Genomic DNA, 14,032 nt, shown 5'->3' with positions numbered 1-14,032 from the left:
ATGACATTTCTTGTTAAAGGCACCAGATTCCCAGAGGGCTCTGGCTTAACATTTTTTCAGTCTTTTTTCCAGTCAGATCTTGCTGTGTAAGTGTAATCCAACCTCACGCTCTACAGTGTCAAAGTATCAAGCTTCTTTTTTCTATTTAAGTGATTTGCACTTTGACATGATTCAATGGGGGAAATTAGCAACTTCACAGGGGCCTATTTTATTAACTACTCAAAAGAAGATTTTCCCCATCACATCCAGCATTCTATTTTATTTGACTGAAAGGTTAATAGCAAAACTATAAATAAAAGCTGAGATAACTCTTAGAACACCAATCCAGTACTACAGTTAGTCATCCTAAGGACTGGACAGTTTTTGGGGGGGTTGGAGGGGAATTATTAGAGAGTGCTTTGGCAGGAAAAGGTGTTTCCTCACCTCACCTCACCACCTTAGAATCCCAAATCAGAGATACTAATGCTGAGTGGCCCCCTAAGTGGGGGAAGGGCTTTCATAACCTTGAAAAAAAAAAAGACAAAAGGTCTCCATTTCCCCCCCAGTGTGAACTTCTGTGGATACATTCTTGTTTGCTGAAGCTGCCCCACACTGCATGTGATGTTCTGGCTCACTGACTATGGCCTAGAACATTGGGCTACAGCAAAGGGAAACAAGAAACGGTATTATAAGACTGTTAGCACTGAACAATGTGTGCGCCTCCCACGCCTAATTACTGGGGACTTCAGCCCATCATTTTAGAGTTAACTTGGCTTTTGTTTAGCTTTGCAATTCACCGCCCCGAGCCTCATGTATAAAATCCACCTACCATCTAAATGACTGAAAACTTAAGACAAAAAATATCAAGCTCAAGGAGTCAGATTTGCTGGGCATCCACCCACAGCGTAAAGATTAAGTAACATTCAGGAATTCAAGGGCCCGCGTTGCTCTTTCCTGAACTGTCCAGTACTAGCCACACTCTTCTCAAAGCACTGGCTCAGTGTTTCCAGGCTATGACCCATGGCTCTAGATGTAGTTTAGTTTCTCAGCAGTGAAACGATTCTAAAAACATTTAAATGGCTACTTTCCTTTCTATTTTTTTTCTTTTTAAAAAAGGATGTACACAGAGCTAGCTGAGATACAGTTACAGTGCTTAGGGCTAGTGCCAGCCAAGAGAACGAGTAGCTTTTGTATTTAAAAGTAAGACTGCTAATTATTTTAGCAACGTTAAATTGTCTCAGTTCTAGTGATAATGAATTTAAAATATTTAGTTCCTATTTTTAAACTAATTGTTTTAGGGCATGTGGCTGGTCTTAGCTGAACAGGCCTGGAGACTGAAGTCTATCCATCCACGCAGTAAGTACAGAGCAGGTAGCAGCAGTGTAAGCTTCCCCCATCCTGCTTCATTCTATTGCTTCAACTGAGTTCTCCAGGGATTACTTTGGGAGAGAGGGGGCAGGCATCTCCTTGCCCACTCAGTCCTTGCCCTTGCTGCTGATAGCTGAATTTTGGGGATGTGGACACTTGTCCACTACACCTGGACTTAGAACTGCAACTCATACCACATAAACTGAAAAGCCATCAGATGGCAGCTTCTGATCTCTACTGAACCGGGCTGAGTTTTGAACCAGTAACGTGGGGTGGGAGTCCACTTCCCTTAAGTTGACCAGTCTTCTAAAAATTGTTTCTTAAAAAACAAAACAAAAAATCCTTGACCTAATTTCTGTATTTGCAGAAGACAAAATATAGTAAAGTAATAGCAGTTAAGACAGAAGCGTCACACTGGCTTACTTTACAGAAAACTAGTTATCACATGAACTATTTTAAAACCTGAAAGCAAATGAGATTGAAAAGCAATGTAATTAATTCCTTAAATATTTTAAAAAAGACAAATACTTTTTTCATACTCTGACTTTAGCCCTTCACTTGTAATGCATTAAGTCAAAGAAGTTATAACCATTGTGAATGCACCTTATGGTGAATTCATTCTAAAAACTAAAACCCTCCACTCATCTTAATTTGTTTCTATTGCTTGTTTTGGCTGATTTGTATCAGCTGGAAAACAGTAGTCTACCTCACTGCAGAAATGGAGTAATTACGTAGAGGACACTTCCCAGAGCGACACTTATACTGAGTCTCATTCTCTCACTGATAACATGCACACAATTCCTTAAGGATAATGGAAGTGCCATGGAGGTACCAACAGCACAACTCGACTATTAAGTGTCAGAATAGTTAATTTAGGATATGCTGTATATTTGCTCCAACAAAATTAAGATCCATAATTTTGATCAGGTTCTACTAAAATGTTGTCAATATATTTCCTCGTTAATGCTCTCCCTGTTCTGATAGAGATATTGCTGGATAATCTGAAAATAAAAATGCCTAATATAAAAAGATCTAAATGACTGTAGCTATAGGCCGTATTGGCACCCAGATATATCAGTCAGAAGATGTTTGCTTTTATTTTAGAAAAAGTCTTGTGTTGGCCTAGGAGTCATAGATTAACGTTCCTTTTTAAAGCCAACACAGACATCACAAGGTCCCATCTCAGTCTCTCACAAATGCTATGTGACTTATCATTGCACTTCTCCCTCCTCAGATCATCTTCCCAGACAAGTGCACCCCCACGAGATTGGCTGAAAGAAACTGGACATAAAGGACCAATACTTAGGCCTGGTCTACACACAAAGTTGGACTGCTTTAACTGTACCAGTTCAGTTAAAGTGGTAAAATCCCCCTACTTTGGACACAATTACATTGGCATAAATGTGCGTATATGGTATAGCTATTTCTGCATAAGAAAGGGAAAAGGCTATACGAGCATAAGACACTTTTACGCTGGTATAACTGCATTCACGTTAGGGGTTAGACTGGTATAACTATCCGTTTTAAAGAAAGTCACACCGACAGTTGTATTAGTACATAAACTGGGTGTAGACCAGGCCTTGGTCATCAAGCGCCCAGTGATTGCTTAGTCAAGTTTACACTGAAAAGAAATCAGGAATTTGCCATAAAGGCAGAGTCTCGCTAATCTTCCACATTCACAGGTGTGACAGTAACTCACTCTGCGGCTGAAAGGGCCACTCTTAAGACTGCTGTAACACTCAGCTGCTCGAGAAGTGTGCAAGCACAATACAAGTTTCATTGCCTCCGAGAGAAAGGTATGTTGCCCAGGGGGCTTGCTGTACAAGAGCCAGCGGCGCCAGAGGTGCCTCATGTGGTAGCAAAGAGCTATGATCCCTAAGTAGCCCATAAGCAGCGTGGGGATTGGTTTTGGCAATTGTAAGTTTGACACTAAAGGAAATTATAAATATATACTATCAATTGCACAAAAAGTTCAGATAGTCAGTTCCCCTCCATCCCAATTGATTTATGCCAAATACAGATTAACTCATGTTGGGCATTCACATTCACAATACGGTAAGGTTAATAAAGCTTCTCAAATCCACCCTATGGCTCTGGAAAAGACAAGTTAAACATACAGTGCGTGCCATTAGACACTGGACATCTCCCACCTGCAGTCCTTAGATTTACTGCCATCAAATTACAGGAATAACTGCAAATACCTGTGGTGCTGCGAGTGTCCATATGCAAATGGAACACACATAGTCAAAGTAGATGTTTCTGCAATAAAATCTGTGCCCATTCTTAGTGGTAAACTGATTCTATATCTGTCCTTTCCCCAGGTGCTAGGAATTGAACCGCTCCCAAACTGAAAAACAAACTTTCAGCTATGATCTCAAGTTCTGGCACCTGGAATCACAGAACAAATGTTAACTCCACCCCCTTTAAAAAAAAAAATCTGTCAGTTTGACACCATCTTCATACTGCATTCCCCTGAGCCCCGTTAGTTTGGATAGCCACAACTTGTGTTGTGGACGGTAATAAGAAACCTACGCATGAATGCCATTTTGTACAATTGACACACTCTACATGAGCTGGCTGATTCTACACTTGGTTTGGTCCACAGTTTGTTGTTACGGAGTCTCTTAGGAAACATTAGTTATAGGTTTGTACTTCTTGAGTCTGGTCCACTGGCCAGTAGCATAGTTCATTTCGAAGACTGTATCAACTAACATGGTGGTGCTCCCCGTGCCATCGGCCTTTGGTAAAACTTCTGTATGCTCGCTAAGTTTAATCTGAATGATGTCGCCTTGCTCTTGGCAGGGATTCTCTGTGGAGTCAAGAATAAACAATAGTCAAACTGCAAGTGAAGACACATTTAAACGCAGCCTGTTAGCAAAATTAAAGCATAAGGAAAAACTTTGGATCTGCCAGGACCGGAGGAAGGAGGAACTACCCAGAAAGCTGACAACAGCTACAGTATCACTAGCACCTGGAACAAAGCAGGAAGCCTCATGCTTTCACAGCTCCTGGATTTAGTTCATGAAGTATAACAAAGGGAATTGAATCGCGAGGGACCAAACGAAGGACTTGGCAAGGTAACTGGGGGGGGAGAGGGAAAAATATTTGCAAAACTTTCAGTATGTCCTCATTTCTGCAGGTGATGATTTGGGATCTTAATGAAGAGAAACCCACATTTGTCAGTTCAAGCTTTAAAAAACTCCAATTATTATAGTTCTGACACACAGTTTGCTGCAAGTCTTAACAGATTTCATTTGTTTTGGAAGATGGGATGAACATCGCTCCAGTGAAAACCTCTCTCAAACCTACACCACAGTACCACTGCTAGCAAGGAGTAATACATGTTACATTTATGCCATGAACTATAGATAATACATCTAGAAGCTAAGAAATAAGGTCAAATAGTTTGCAGCCACTTAACCAACTCCACTCTAAAGGTCCGGTATCACCACAGAATATTCCTCTCAAAATAGTCTGCATCCCATTATCGATGTACAGTAACTCCAGTATTGCAAAAATTGTCCATGAAGTTCATTTTGGAGGTGCTCTAGCAGCCTCTTGCTCCTGGAATCCCAGGAGCTGTGTAGGGCCAAGCACACTTTTTCTCACCTGTTCCTGGCAAGGTGCACAAGATTTTTTTTCAAATCCCAGGCCTCACCACAATATTTCATACCTTTGTCACCTTGACACAGGATTACTGTAATGCATTCTACATGGGCTACACTTCAGAGTGCTCAGACGCTATGGTGATGAGAGCCTTATGTACTAAGACAGAAGTTACAGCTGGTGCATGAGGTGAAGTTAGCTCATGGATCATTACATCAGTTCTAAAGAACTGCAGTGGCACTGAATTCTCCTTGGGGTACAATCCAAGTGGCTAACTTTGGTAGCCAGGTCCCAAGGCATACAGGGCTTTATGGACCAGAGACAGCACCTCTCCCTGAAATGCATTATAGCATTTGAGATCACCTGAAGTGCTTGAGTCAATATTCATCACGTTTAAAACATTAAAGAATTGGTGAAGAGGTTCTGTACTTTTGAGGCCCTCCTCATCCTGGTCTGACAGCACCTGCATACACTGGACTTCAGGGCACAGCGAAAGACCTTTTCACAAGTATATTCAGCTGACGAGAGAGCGTGGACTAGTCTGGTCTGTAAAAGTGGATCCCCACATCCTGAGGACCACCACATGCTCTTATAAGAGCAAGTGTGCTATGGTTATTTGTTATTTATTGAATTATGCGCATGTCCTGAAGGGCACATTTTGTAACTGTACAAAAATAGTTTGACAAGGCAGTCAGATGTCAGCACCCCACAACCACTACTCACAACATGCTCTAGACTTCAGCAGGTATGTTGATACAACCATGCCACATAAGCCTTTCTTGTACTGTAGTAGTGGCAATTGAGTAGTTCAGCTGTCCAGACAGCGCAGTGAGATGCCCCATACCTTTAAACAGATTCTCTCCCTGCCCCTTACAATTTTTATATTTAAGCCATATAATAAGATCCTGCCCAGATTATCGCTAAAGCAGCACATTTCAGTAGTGCTAGACCATATTTCATGGCTTCTACTGGTTCTCAAAATAACATTAGTTGTAATACGTGCCTCTGGATCCTGCCATGAACCCAAGGATAAGAGCCTTTTCTGGCCTGGTAACTTTGTTTGCAGTCTTGAACATTTCCTGTGCGGCATACATTTGCTCCCTCTGCAAAATATTAAAGCAAGTGTATATTTCAGTGGAGGAAGTGCTATTGAAGACAGTAAGTTACACTCAACATCCAAAGATAAGACAGGGCTACATGGCGATCTTTATTCTTATAGAACATAAATCCACTTATTCCTTTTCATAGCAGGCACAGTTATACACATCATTGTTAAGGTTGCAAAAGAGTTCCCATTATAAGCCCCATTTTCACACAATTTTTAGGCAGTCACTTTTTGTGAAAGCACAGACTTTCAGGGACACTTCCACTCCACTTTTCCCCATTGTAAAAAAAATTCTTCACTGAAAACCTTTTTCCCCCCTTCAAAACACAGCAGAAGCAGCTGAAGTTTGAAACATGAAATTTACTAGTGTAGTCCCTACAGAACAGTCTGCTTTGCTGATTTGTATTTGGGCAGGGGCAGGAAGGGAAGAGAGAAGCTGTTAACATTTTATGTGAATGAAAAATCACTTTGCGGATGTTCATGAGATCTGCTTCTTCCATTCCTTTTGTGACATTACAAATTCTTCTTACCCAGACTGACAGGCCATGGGGCTGCTGCTGGGACACTTTACATGAAAAGGATGTTTTGAGAGAGACTTAGATATAGCAAAACCATTGAAAGAAAACAAAAGGTCACATAACCCTTTTTTAAGGCCCTGATTCTTCAAATATTTATACACATGCTTATCTTAACACTAAAGACCTAAAGCTTATGCTTCAGGGCTTCAGTCACTCCAATCCCCTCCCGCCTCCGCAGTGTATTCTGGTTGGTTTGATCTCCTCCCTCTGAAGAATCAGAGATGGCTGCAGATGGAGGTGGGACACTGGATGGGGGTAGACCTGTGCTCTGAGGTGGTACTGAGCATTTTTCCTCTCACGTGCTTAGGATCTAACTGATCGCCATATGTGGGGTCGAGAAGGAATATTCCCCCAGGTCAGATTGTGTGTGTGTTGGGCGGAGAAGGGGGGTCTCGCCTTCCTCTGCAACATGAAATGTGGGTCACTTGCCAGGATTATTTGGGTCTCTCTCACTTAGTCATTTCCTTTCCATTGCAGGGGCCTTGGGTATTGATGCACTTCAGTTCCTCCCATTCTGTCTGTGGCACATAATAGTCTAGTCTCCTTGTAGGCTGTAATACTTTGGTCTAAGTTTGGTTGTTGGGTTTAGTGTGCAGGTTCTGGGTGGTGGTGGTGGCCTGTGATATACAGGAAGTCAGACGAAGGATTTTATGGTCCCTTCTGGCTATGAACTCTATGACCTGGGACTATTCATGTACTTAACATCAAGCATGTGTGTTAGCGTTTACAGGATAGTGACCTTAATCAGCAACAGAAAACACATGCACTCCAGTGATTTTACTGAACCATTATGTTTGCACAGACAGAAATCACAAGACACATGAAAACATCCAATAGTAACATTAACTAGATGGCAGAGCACTTCTATTTTCTTTGGTTAAAAGTTGTAGCCTCAATAGCCTACTGAATGCCAAAACCCAGCATTTGCCAAGCCATCAAAGAAGAATTAACACACTACTGAGATTAATGATAAAGATTTGTGATCCTGAATGAAAACTGCTGTTCATCTACGGATACGTTATTACTTACTGTGAGAGAAAGACTTTTCTTGGGTGGTGGCTGCTGCTGAGTTGGGGGAGCTACCTGTGGCGGTTGTGCTGCAGGGGAAATGGCAGGAGGCGTGGTAGGTGTTAGGGGTGAGGTAGGTGTGGCAGCAGCTGGATTTGAGTTACTGTTATACATAGGTGTTCGTTGTTTGAACTGAGCAGGAAGAGGAGTAGTGTTTGGAGCTGTAGGCTCTTCTGGTTGCCTGTTAGTCTGCAACGCCTCTCGCACAGATCCAGCTGCATAACCAAAAGGAACATAATTTAAAAAACCAAACACATACACAATAGGATAAGGGTCTCAGATACCACAGTGCCCTTTAAAAGTACCTAGATACAGACAGACACGAGTTCCAGAGAGCCACATTTTAGTGATGTGATTAAATGAGCCATTTATTTTATTTACAGATTACATCTGAAAAACCACAAATTACCCTGAATTCCCTTTAGCAATAATGGGAGACAGTTAGGGGACTTCCAACTGGCGAATCTGTGTTGTATTAGACTTAGCATTGAAATTTGTATTTAATGGAGTCTGCACAAACTTTTGAGTTTCTACTGCCATAATTATAAGTATAGTATAACTAGTGTTGGAAGACCTATTAGGCAGGAGCTGAGATTAGAGAAATGTTTCATTATCTAAACTAAAAATCAGAAGCAACTTCCCAAAAGAAATAGGAATTAATTCCCAGTCACAGCCAGTAAGTGAATATTGAGAAGACACATTGGAAAACAGGCTAACAACAGGAATTAAGGAATTAAAATCCAGTCCCTGGATCACTTGTTGTTTAGATGACTGCTAAAAAGGAAAGGGTGACTGGAGAGGCCTGCTATTGGAATGACAGATTAACTCTTCCTTCTCTCCCAAAGCAGATAACCAACTAGTACAATCAAACCCCAAAACCACACATACTAGTTATTTCAAGTTTGAAAGTTTGAAGTCCAGTTTGAACACAAATAATACATTTTAGAGAGAAATCCCAGACAATGATATCAGCCACAGCCAATCACAGATTCTACAATTTATCAAATTGTAATCTTGTCATTATGAAAGTCTCCCACAAGGCTTTACAAACTGTATCTCCCTATGAAACACTTAGCTTACTATGACATGCAGCTCACGCTTGGGTTAAACAAAGAAGCTGGGTAAAATTTTCAAAAGCCACGCTTGGGTTAAACAAAGAAGCTGGGTAAAATTTTCAAAAGCTGCTAAATCCAATTGATTCCTAAGTGACTTAGGGGCTTTGGAAAATGCTACAACTATTTAACAATGCTTTTAGTATCATTATAAACAATTTAGGTAGGGAAGGAGGTGACAAATATGACCATATTCAACTGAAACTACACTAGGGGATACAGAGGGCAAAAGGATAAAAAAACTGGCAGAATAATAGTGCGTGAGTTGGGATTTCAGCAAGACACCACATTAATAGCTTTACTCGTGGAGATTGTTAATAGCCAAAGTGATGCAAGATGTACAGTTTGTTGTACTGCATAAAAACAAAGTCAAAGCTATAAAGCAATAGATCCTGGAATGCGTGAAGTATGGCACTGACCAATTTGAAATATTTCCCGCCACAATGATGAAACAGTATTTCAAGAAAGAGGTTCTTAACCTTGACCATGAAAATCAAAGAGGGCATTCAAAGCCATCAGGGATATATTAAATAAAGAGATAAGGTCACCACAAAGTAAAGGGGCAAAAGAACAAAAAAGAAAGACACATACAATATTACAAATCTAAGGTTTTCAATAATTTTTTTAATCAACTGAAGCATAGGTAAAGGTGGAAGGGATTAATTAAATGGTGAATGGGGTATACACCCCTTATAAATTTGAGGGCCAGTGTAAAAATAGATTGCCTATTTATTTTATGCACAGTTGATAAGAAGAAATAGAAAACTGATGCATAATCAAGACTGTCTATTTGAATAAGCCCCCAAAATTAATTGTTCATATTATTCTCTACTTTTCACTTCAAGACATTTAATCTGGTATAATTTGTGGTTTTGACACTGTTTTTTTTGCATATTGCAAATTGACTATCCAGTTTTAGGAGCCAATTTTTCCATCCACAATGAATTGCAGGACTAAATAAACAAAAAAACATTTGCATAAACAAAGTTATTGATAAGAATTGCTATGGGGCACATAATTTAGGGCCCAGTAATTCTACAGTGGATTATACTTTATTCATTTAAATAAAGGATCTATTATTAAAAACTCCAGGAATGTGTAACTCACTAAAGCTAATAGACATGGGCCCTGGGAAACAATCCTTGGCAGGCTTTTATGTTTACTCTTTAAGAGTAGGAGGGAGGTTTGTGTTAATTAGAGACTGTCAGAGGTAGTCTTGTCTGCCAGTGAAAGCACAGTACTGGAAATTAGGATCTCTGAGTTTTATCCTGGCTCTGGCATTAACTCATGTGACCCCAGGCAAGTCACTTAATCCCTGTATCTCATTTTTCCCCTCTGTAAAACAGAAAATACCTAGCTAACAAGGGCACTGACAGTCTAAGACACTTAGGGATTCTTGGAAGAAAGAGATCTATGCAAGTTCAAATAATATTAAACCAAAACATTTTGTCTTCATATGTAATTTAATTAACAAGACAATATTACACTCCCTGGCTACAAAGTATAGATATATCACATGCTCCAGAAGGAACAGTTAGTGAGGAAAAATAAAATACAACTAGTAAGGCTGAAAACTTTACATGATGCTTTTTCTGTAGTTAGACACAATGCTTATTTACTAGAAAATAACAGTAGCTGCTGACACGTCTGGCCATGTACTTTCCAGAGCTGCCAAGTTGCAGCCAGAGATAAATTTATACAGGGCTTTGGAGAGATTTGGAACTCTGTTTCTGAGCCAAGCTTGTGTACATTCTACATATGCCTGTCTGCAGTGACCACTGTGCCAAAGTGTCTGCACTAAAAAGTAAACATTGCTATTGTAGCAATCTGAACAAGCACAAGGATAAAGAAGCTGCATATGGTTGAAATGTCAGTTTTTGTTGACTGTGATTTACCCCAAAGTGCTTTGATAATGAATCACTATTATTTAGGTGTATTTTGATATCTTACAGACATGTAAAATGAAAAGTCCCTGCCCTAAAGGCTCTTCAATCTAATTAAAAATACCCGGACAAGGGGAAAAAAGGAGGAAAAAGTGTTGTATGTGTATATGGTGTGGAGGTTTATAGAATCATAGAATATTGGAGTTGGAAGGGACCTCAGGAGGTCATCTAGTCCAACCCCCTGCTCAAAGCAGGACTAACCTCAGCTAAATCATCCCAACCAGGGCTTTGTCAAACTTCAGCTTAAAAACCTCTAAAGATGGAGAGTCCACCACCTCCCTAGGTAACCCATTCCAGTGCTTCACCACCCTCCTAGTGAAAAACGTTTTCCTAATATCTAACCTAGACCTCCCCACTGCAACGTGAGACCATTGCTCCTTGTTCTGTCATCTACTACCATTGAGAACAGCCTAGCTTCATCCTCCCTGGAACCCCCTTTCAGGTAGTTAAAGGCCACTATCAAATCCCCCCTCATTCTTCTCTTCTGCAGACTAAACAAGCCTAGTTCCCTCAGCCTCTCCTCATAAGTCTACCACTCCCCCTAGCTTAGTGTCATCTGCAAACTTGTAACTATTTTCTATTATGAAATGTAATTTGATTTTTGAAATATTAAGGTGCTCAACTATACCTAATAGACCTTCAAAAAAATGCACAGGAAAAATGTTAGAGGGTGTAAAGAAAGATAGGATGTGGTTGAAGACCATGTGTTAAAGTAGTTAGCCTTTAATAAATTATACAATTATTATTTAACACTTGAGAAAGTGTCCAGCTCTCTGTCACACACCCAGACCCATAAAACAATCTTTGGACCAATGTACATTCCTAATGGCTTACGATCAGATTGCCTATAAAAAAGCCAAGCAAATGACCATTTAAGGGGATAAAGAGTAACTTAGCCTTAGTCAGATCTACAACTAAAAGTGATTTCATAGCTACTTTTGAAGTAAGAATTGTCTTTTAAAAATAATGTAAATGATACGTCTTTTGTTACTAAAAACTACAGGACTTCTTCTGCAACCCTTACTCAAATAGTCCTGTTGAACTCAATGGGATTACTTACACCACGGAGGGCTGAAGGATCATGTCCTGCATTTGTAATTGCAAATAAATGGCAGTAAAAATGTATATGAGAACCAATGTATTAACAGAAGTGGCAGTAGCAAAACCTATTATTTTACCTGGCTGCACTTCAGAGCTTGGGATATAGGAGGAAGATGGCACCACGCTGGGGGCTGCAGGCAAATAGCTTGTAGAAGGTAGTGCAGACTCATTGTTGAGAGGGCCAAGTTTCTGTAAAACAGTAAATAGGTTTTGGAGTTTTGCAGCCATATGATATGACTGCATGGAAATTCTGACCCATTACATACCATGTCAACTTTGTCATTTCTCTATTTCTCTTTCTTTTTGACACTTGATTAAGAACTTGTCTACATGGGAAATTTTTCCAGTTATACAAGTATAGTTATACTGGAATAGTTAACTACTATAATTTTATCAGTAACACCCCACACACAGACACTTTTATTCCAGAACAAAATTTTTTTTTCATTTTAGCTTAAACTGCTTCCAATGCAACATAAACTGAACTGGAAACAGGCATTCTTATTCTGGTATAAGAGAGTTATGTTGGTGTAATTAGTGCAGTTTGAATTCACAGCCTACCTTTTACTGGGACAACTTCCCTCTGCAGACAAGTCCTAGAACACCAGGAACTCCCTGAGATGTTTATACAGAATTAGCAGCTTGCAGTGATAATCCACCTTTCTGCTTCCACAACTCTTTGCCTCCCCTTCTAACCCTCAGAAGAGAAGAAAAACCCTAAAATCACATTTATCAAAAGAGCTCTCACTACATTTTTCCTAGAACACATTTAAGTGTTCATTTGTATATTGTTAGCAAAATATATCAAGAATAGAACAATATTTTTTGGAATCATTGCAACATAATTTTTCACCTAGAGGTAAACTTTAAAGATAATACAGAACTAATCTTTAGAATAAAATATGCCAGCATTATGCAGCACAATTTTATATTCACTACAATTTAAAGTCCTACCTGGGTAGATACAAGGCCAGCAGCATAATCTGGAGTCGCATTTTCCACTACTGTTTCCTCTTTGGCTTGTTTTTCCACCACTTCTGTATCTATTGGATAGAAAATAAGGGGGTTAGTTAGTTCAAGTTAACTTTCCTAATTCCTGAACTAGACTTTAAAAAGTGATCCATGTAAAAGATTTTAAAAAATTCTGATAAAATATACTTAGAAAACACGTGTTGCAATACTGGTAAAAATCAACATTTTTCAGAAAAAGAACCCAAGTGGTTTCATAATCAAGCTGATGCTTAAATTAACCACAAAATTTACATTTCACCAAGATACTGAACTGAGCAATCAGACAGAACAGGCCAGCTTCAGAGAAGCCACTTGGCAATTTAATTAATGGAATTCAGAAACAAACACAACTACCTTTAATTCAAGAGGAGGAATCTCCCCTCAAGTTTAAACCTATCTGAGGTTATGTTAATTTTAATGAAAAGTGGAATTTAAGAAAATGAAATTGATAGGATATACCTGGATCTTATTTTCAAGGTAGTCCAGTTATTAACATTTAAACACCTTACAAACATCATGCTGTACCAACCTAAAGTCTTTCTTCTTCTCTTTGCTTCACGACCAGCACCAACCATATCCAGCTCCGAGATATCTAATAGCTTTAAAGAAAAAAAAAAAAAAGGCCACATTTACTTTACAATTCATCATTGAATTTAAATGCCTTCCAAATGGTATTTCACAGAATCACAGAAATGCAGGGTTGGAAGGGACCTTGAGAGGTCATTCAAGTCCAGCTCCCTGTGCCACAACAGGACAAAGAATACCTAAGCCACCCCTGCAGGGTGTTTGTTCAACCTGTTCTTAAAAACCTCCAATGATGAGGATTCTACAATCTCCCTTGGAAGACTATTTCAGAGCTAAACTATCCTTTCAGTTAGGAAGTTCTTCCTAATATCTAAGCTAAATCTCCCTTGCTGCAGATTAAGTCCATTACTTCTTGCCCTACCGTCAGTGGACATGGAGAACAATTAATCACTGTCTTTTTTAAAACAGCCCTTAATGTATTTGAAGACTGTTACAGATCCCCTCTTGATCTTCTTTTCTCAAGACTAGACCTCCCAGTTTTTTAACCTTTCCTCATAGGTCAGGATTTCTAAACCTTTTATCATTTTTGTTGTTCTCCTCTGGACTCTCTCCATTTTAGCCACATCTGTGGAGCCC

General features: G+C 39.6%; 1 protein-coding gene across 1 annotated transcript in view; it reads right to left on the bottom strand.

Annotated features, from left to right (window-relative positions):
• Positions 1-2,829: 2,829 nt before the first annotated feature.
• Positions 2,830-14,032, bottom strand: part of NELFA (negative elongation factor complex member A) — a 33,024-nt gene continuing 21,821 nt past the window's right edge. The window contains exons 6-11 of the mRNA XM_067567635.1: positions 13,401-13,470; positions 12,815-12,903; positions 11,938-12,049; positions 7,666-7,919; positions 5,957-6,056; positions 2,830-4,156 (exon numbers count right to left, since the gene is read on the bottom strand). Of these exons, the coding sequence (XP_067423736.1) occupies positions 3,972-4,156; positions 5,957-6,056; positions 7,666-7,919; positions 11,938-12,049; positions 12,815-12,903; positions 13,401-13,470 (810 nt within the window). The 3' untranslated portion in view covers positions 2,830-3,971. The remainder of the gene's footprint in view (positions 4,157-5,956; positions 6,057-7,665; positions 7,920-11,937; positions 12,050-12,814; positions 12,904-13,400; positions 13,471-14,032) is intronic.

The sequence above is a fragment of the Emydura macquarii genome, unplaced genomic scaffold (genome assembly GCF_026122565.2).
Source record: "Emydura macquarii macquarii isolate MOO-44397 ecotype Brisbane River unplaced genomic scaffold, CSIRO-AGI_Emac_v2 contig_2795, whole genome shotgun sequence".
NCBI classification, from domain to species: Eukaryota; Metazoa; Chordata; order Testudines; family Chelidae; genus Emydura; species Emydura macquarii.
This window is presented reverse-complemented; position numbering and strand designations above follow the sequence as displayed.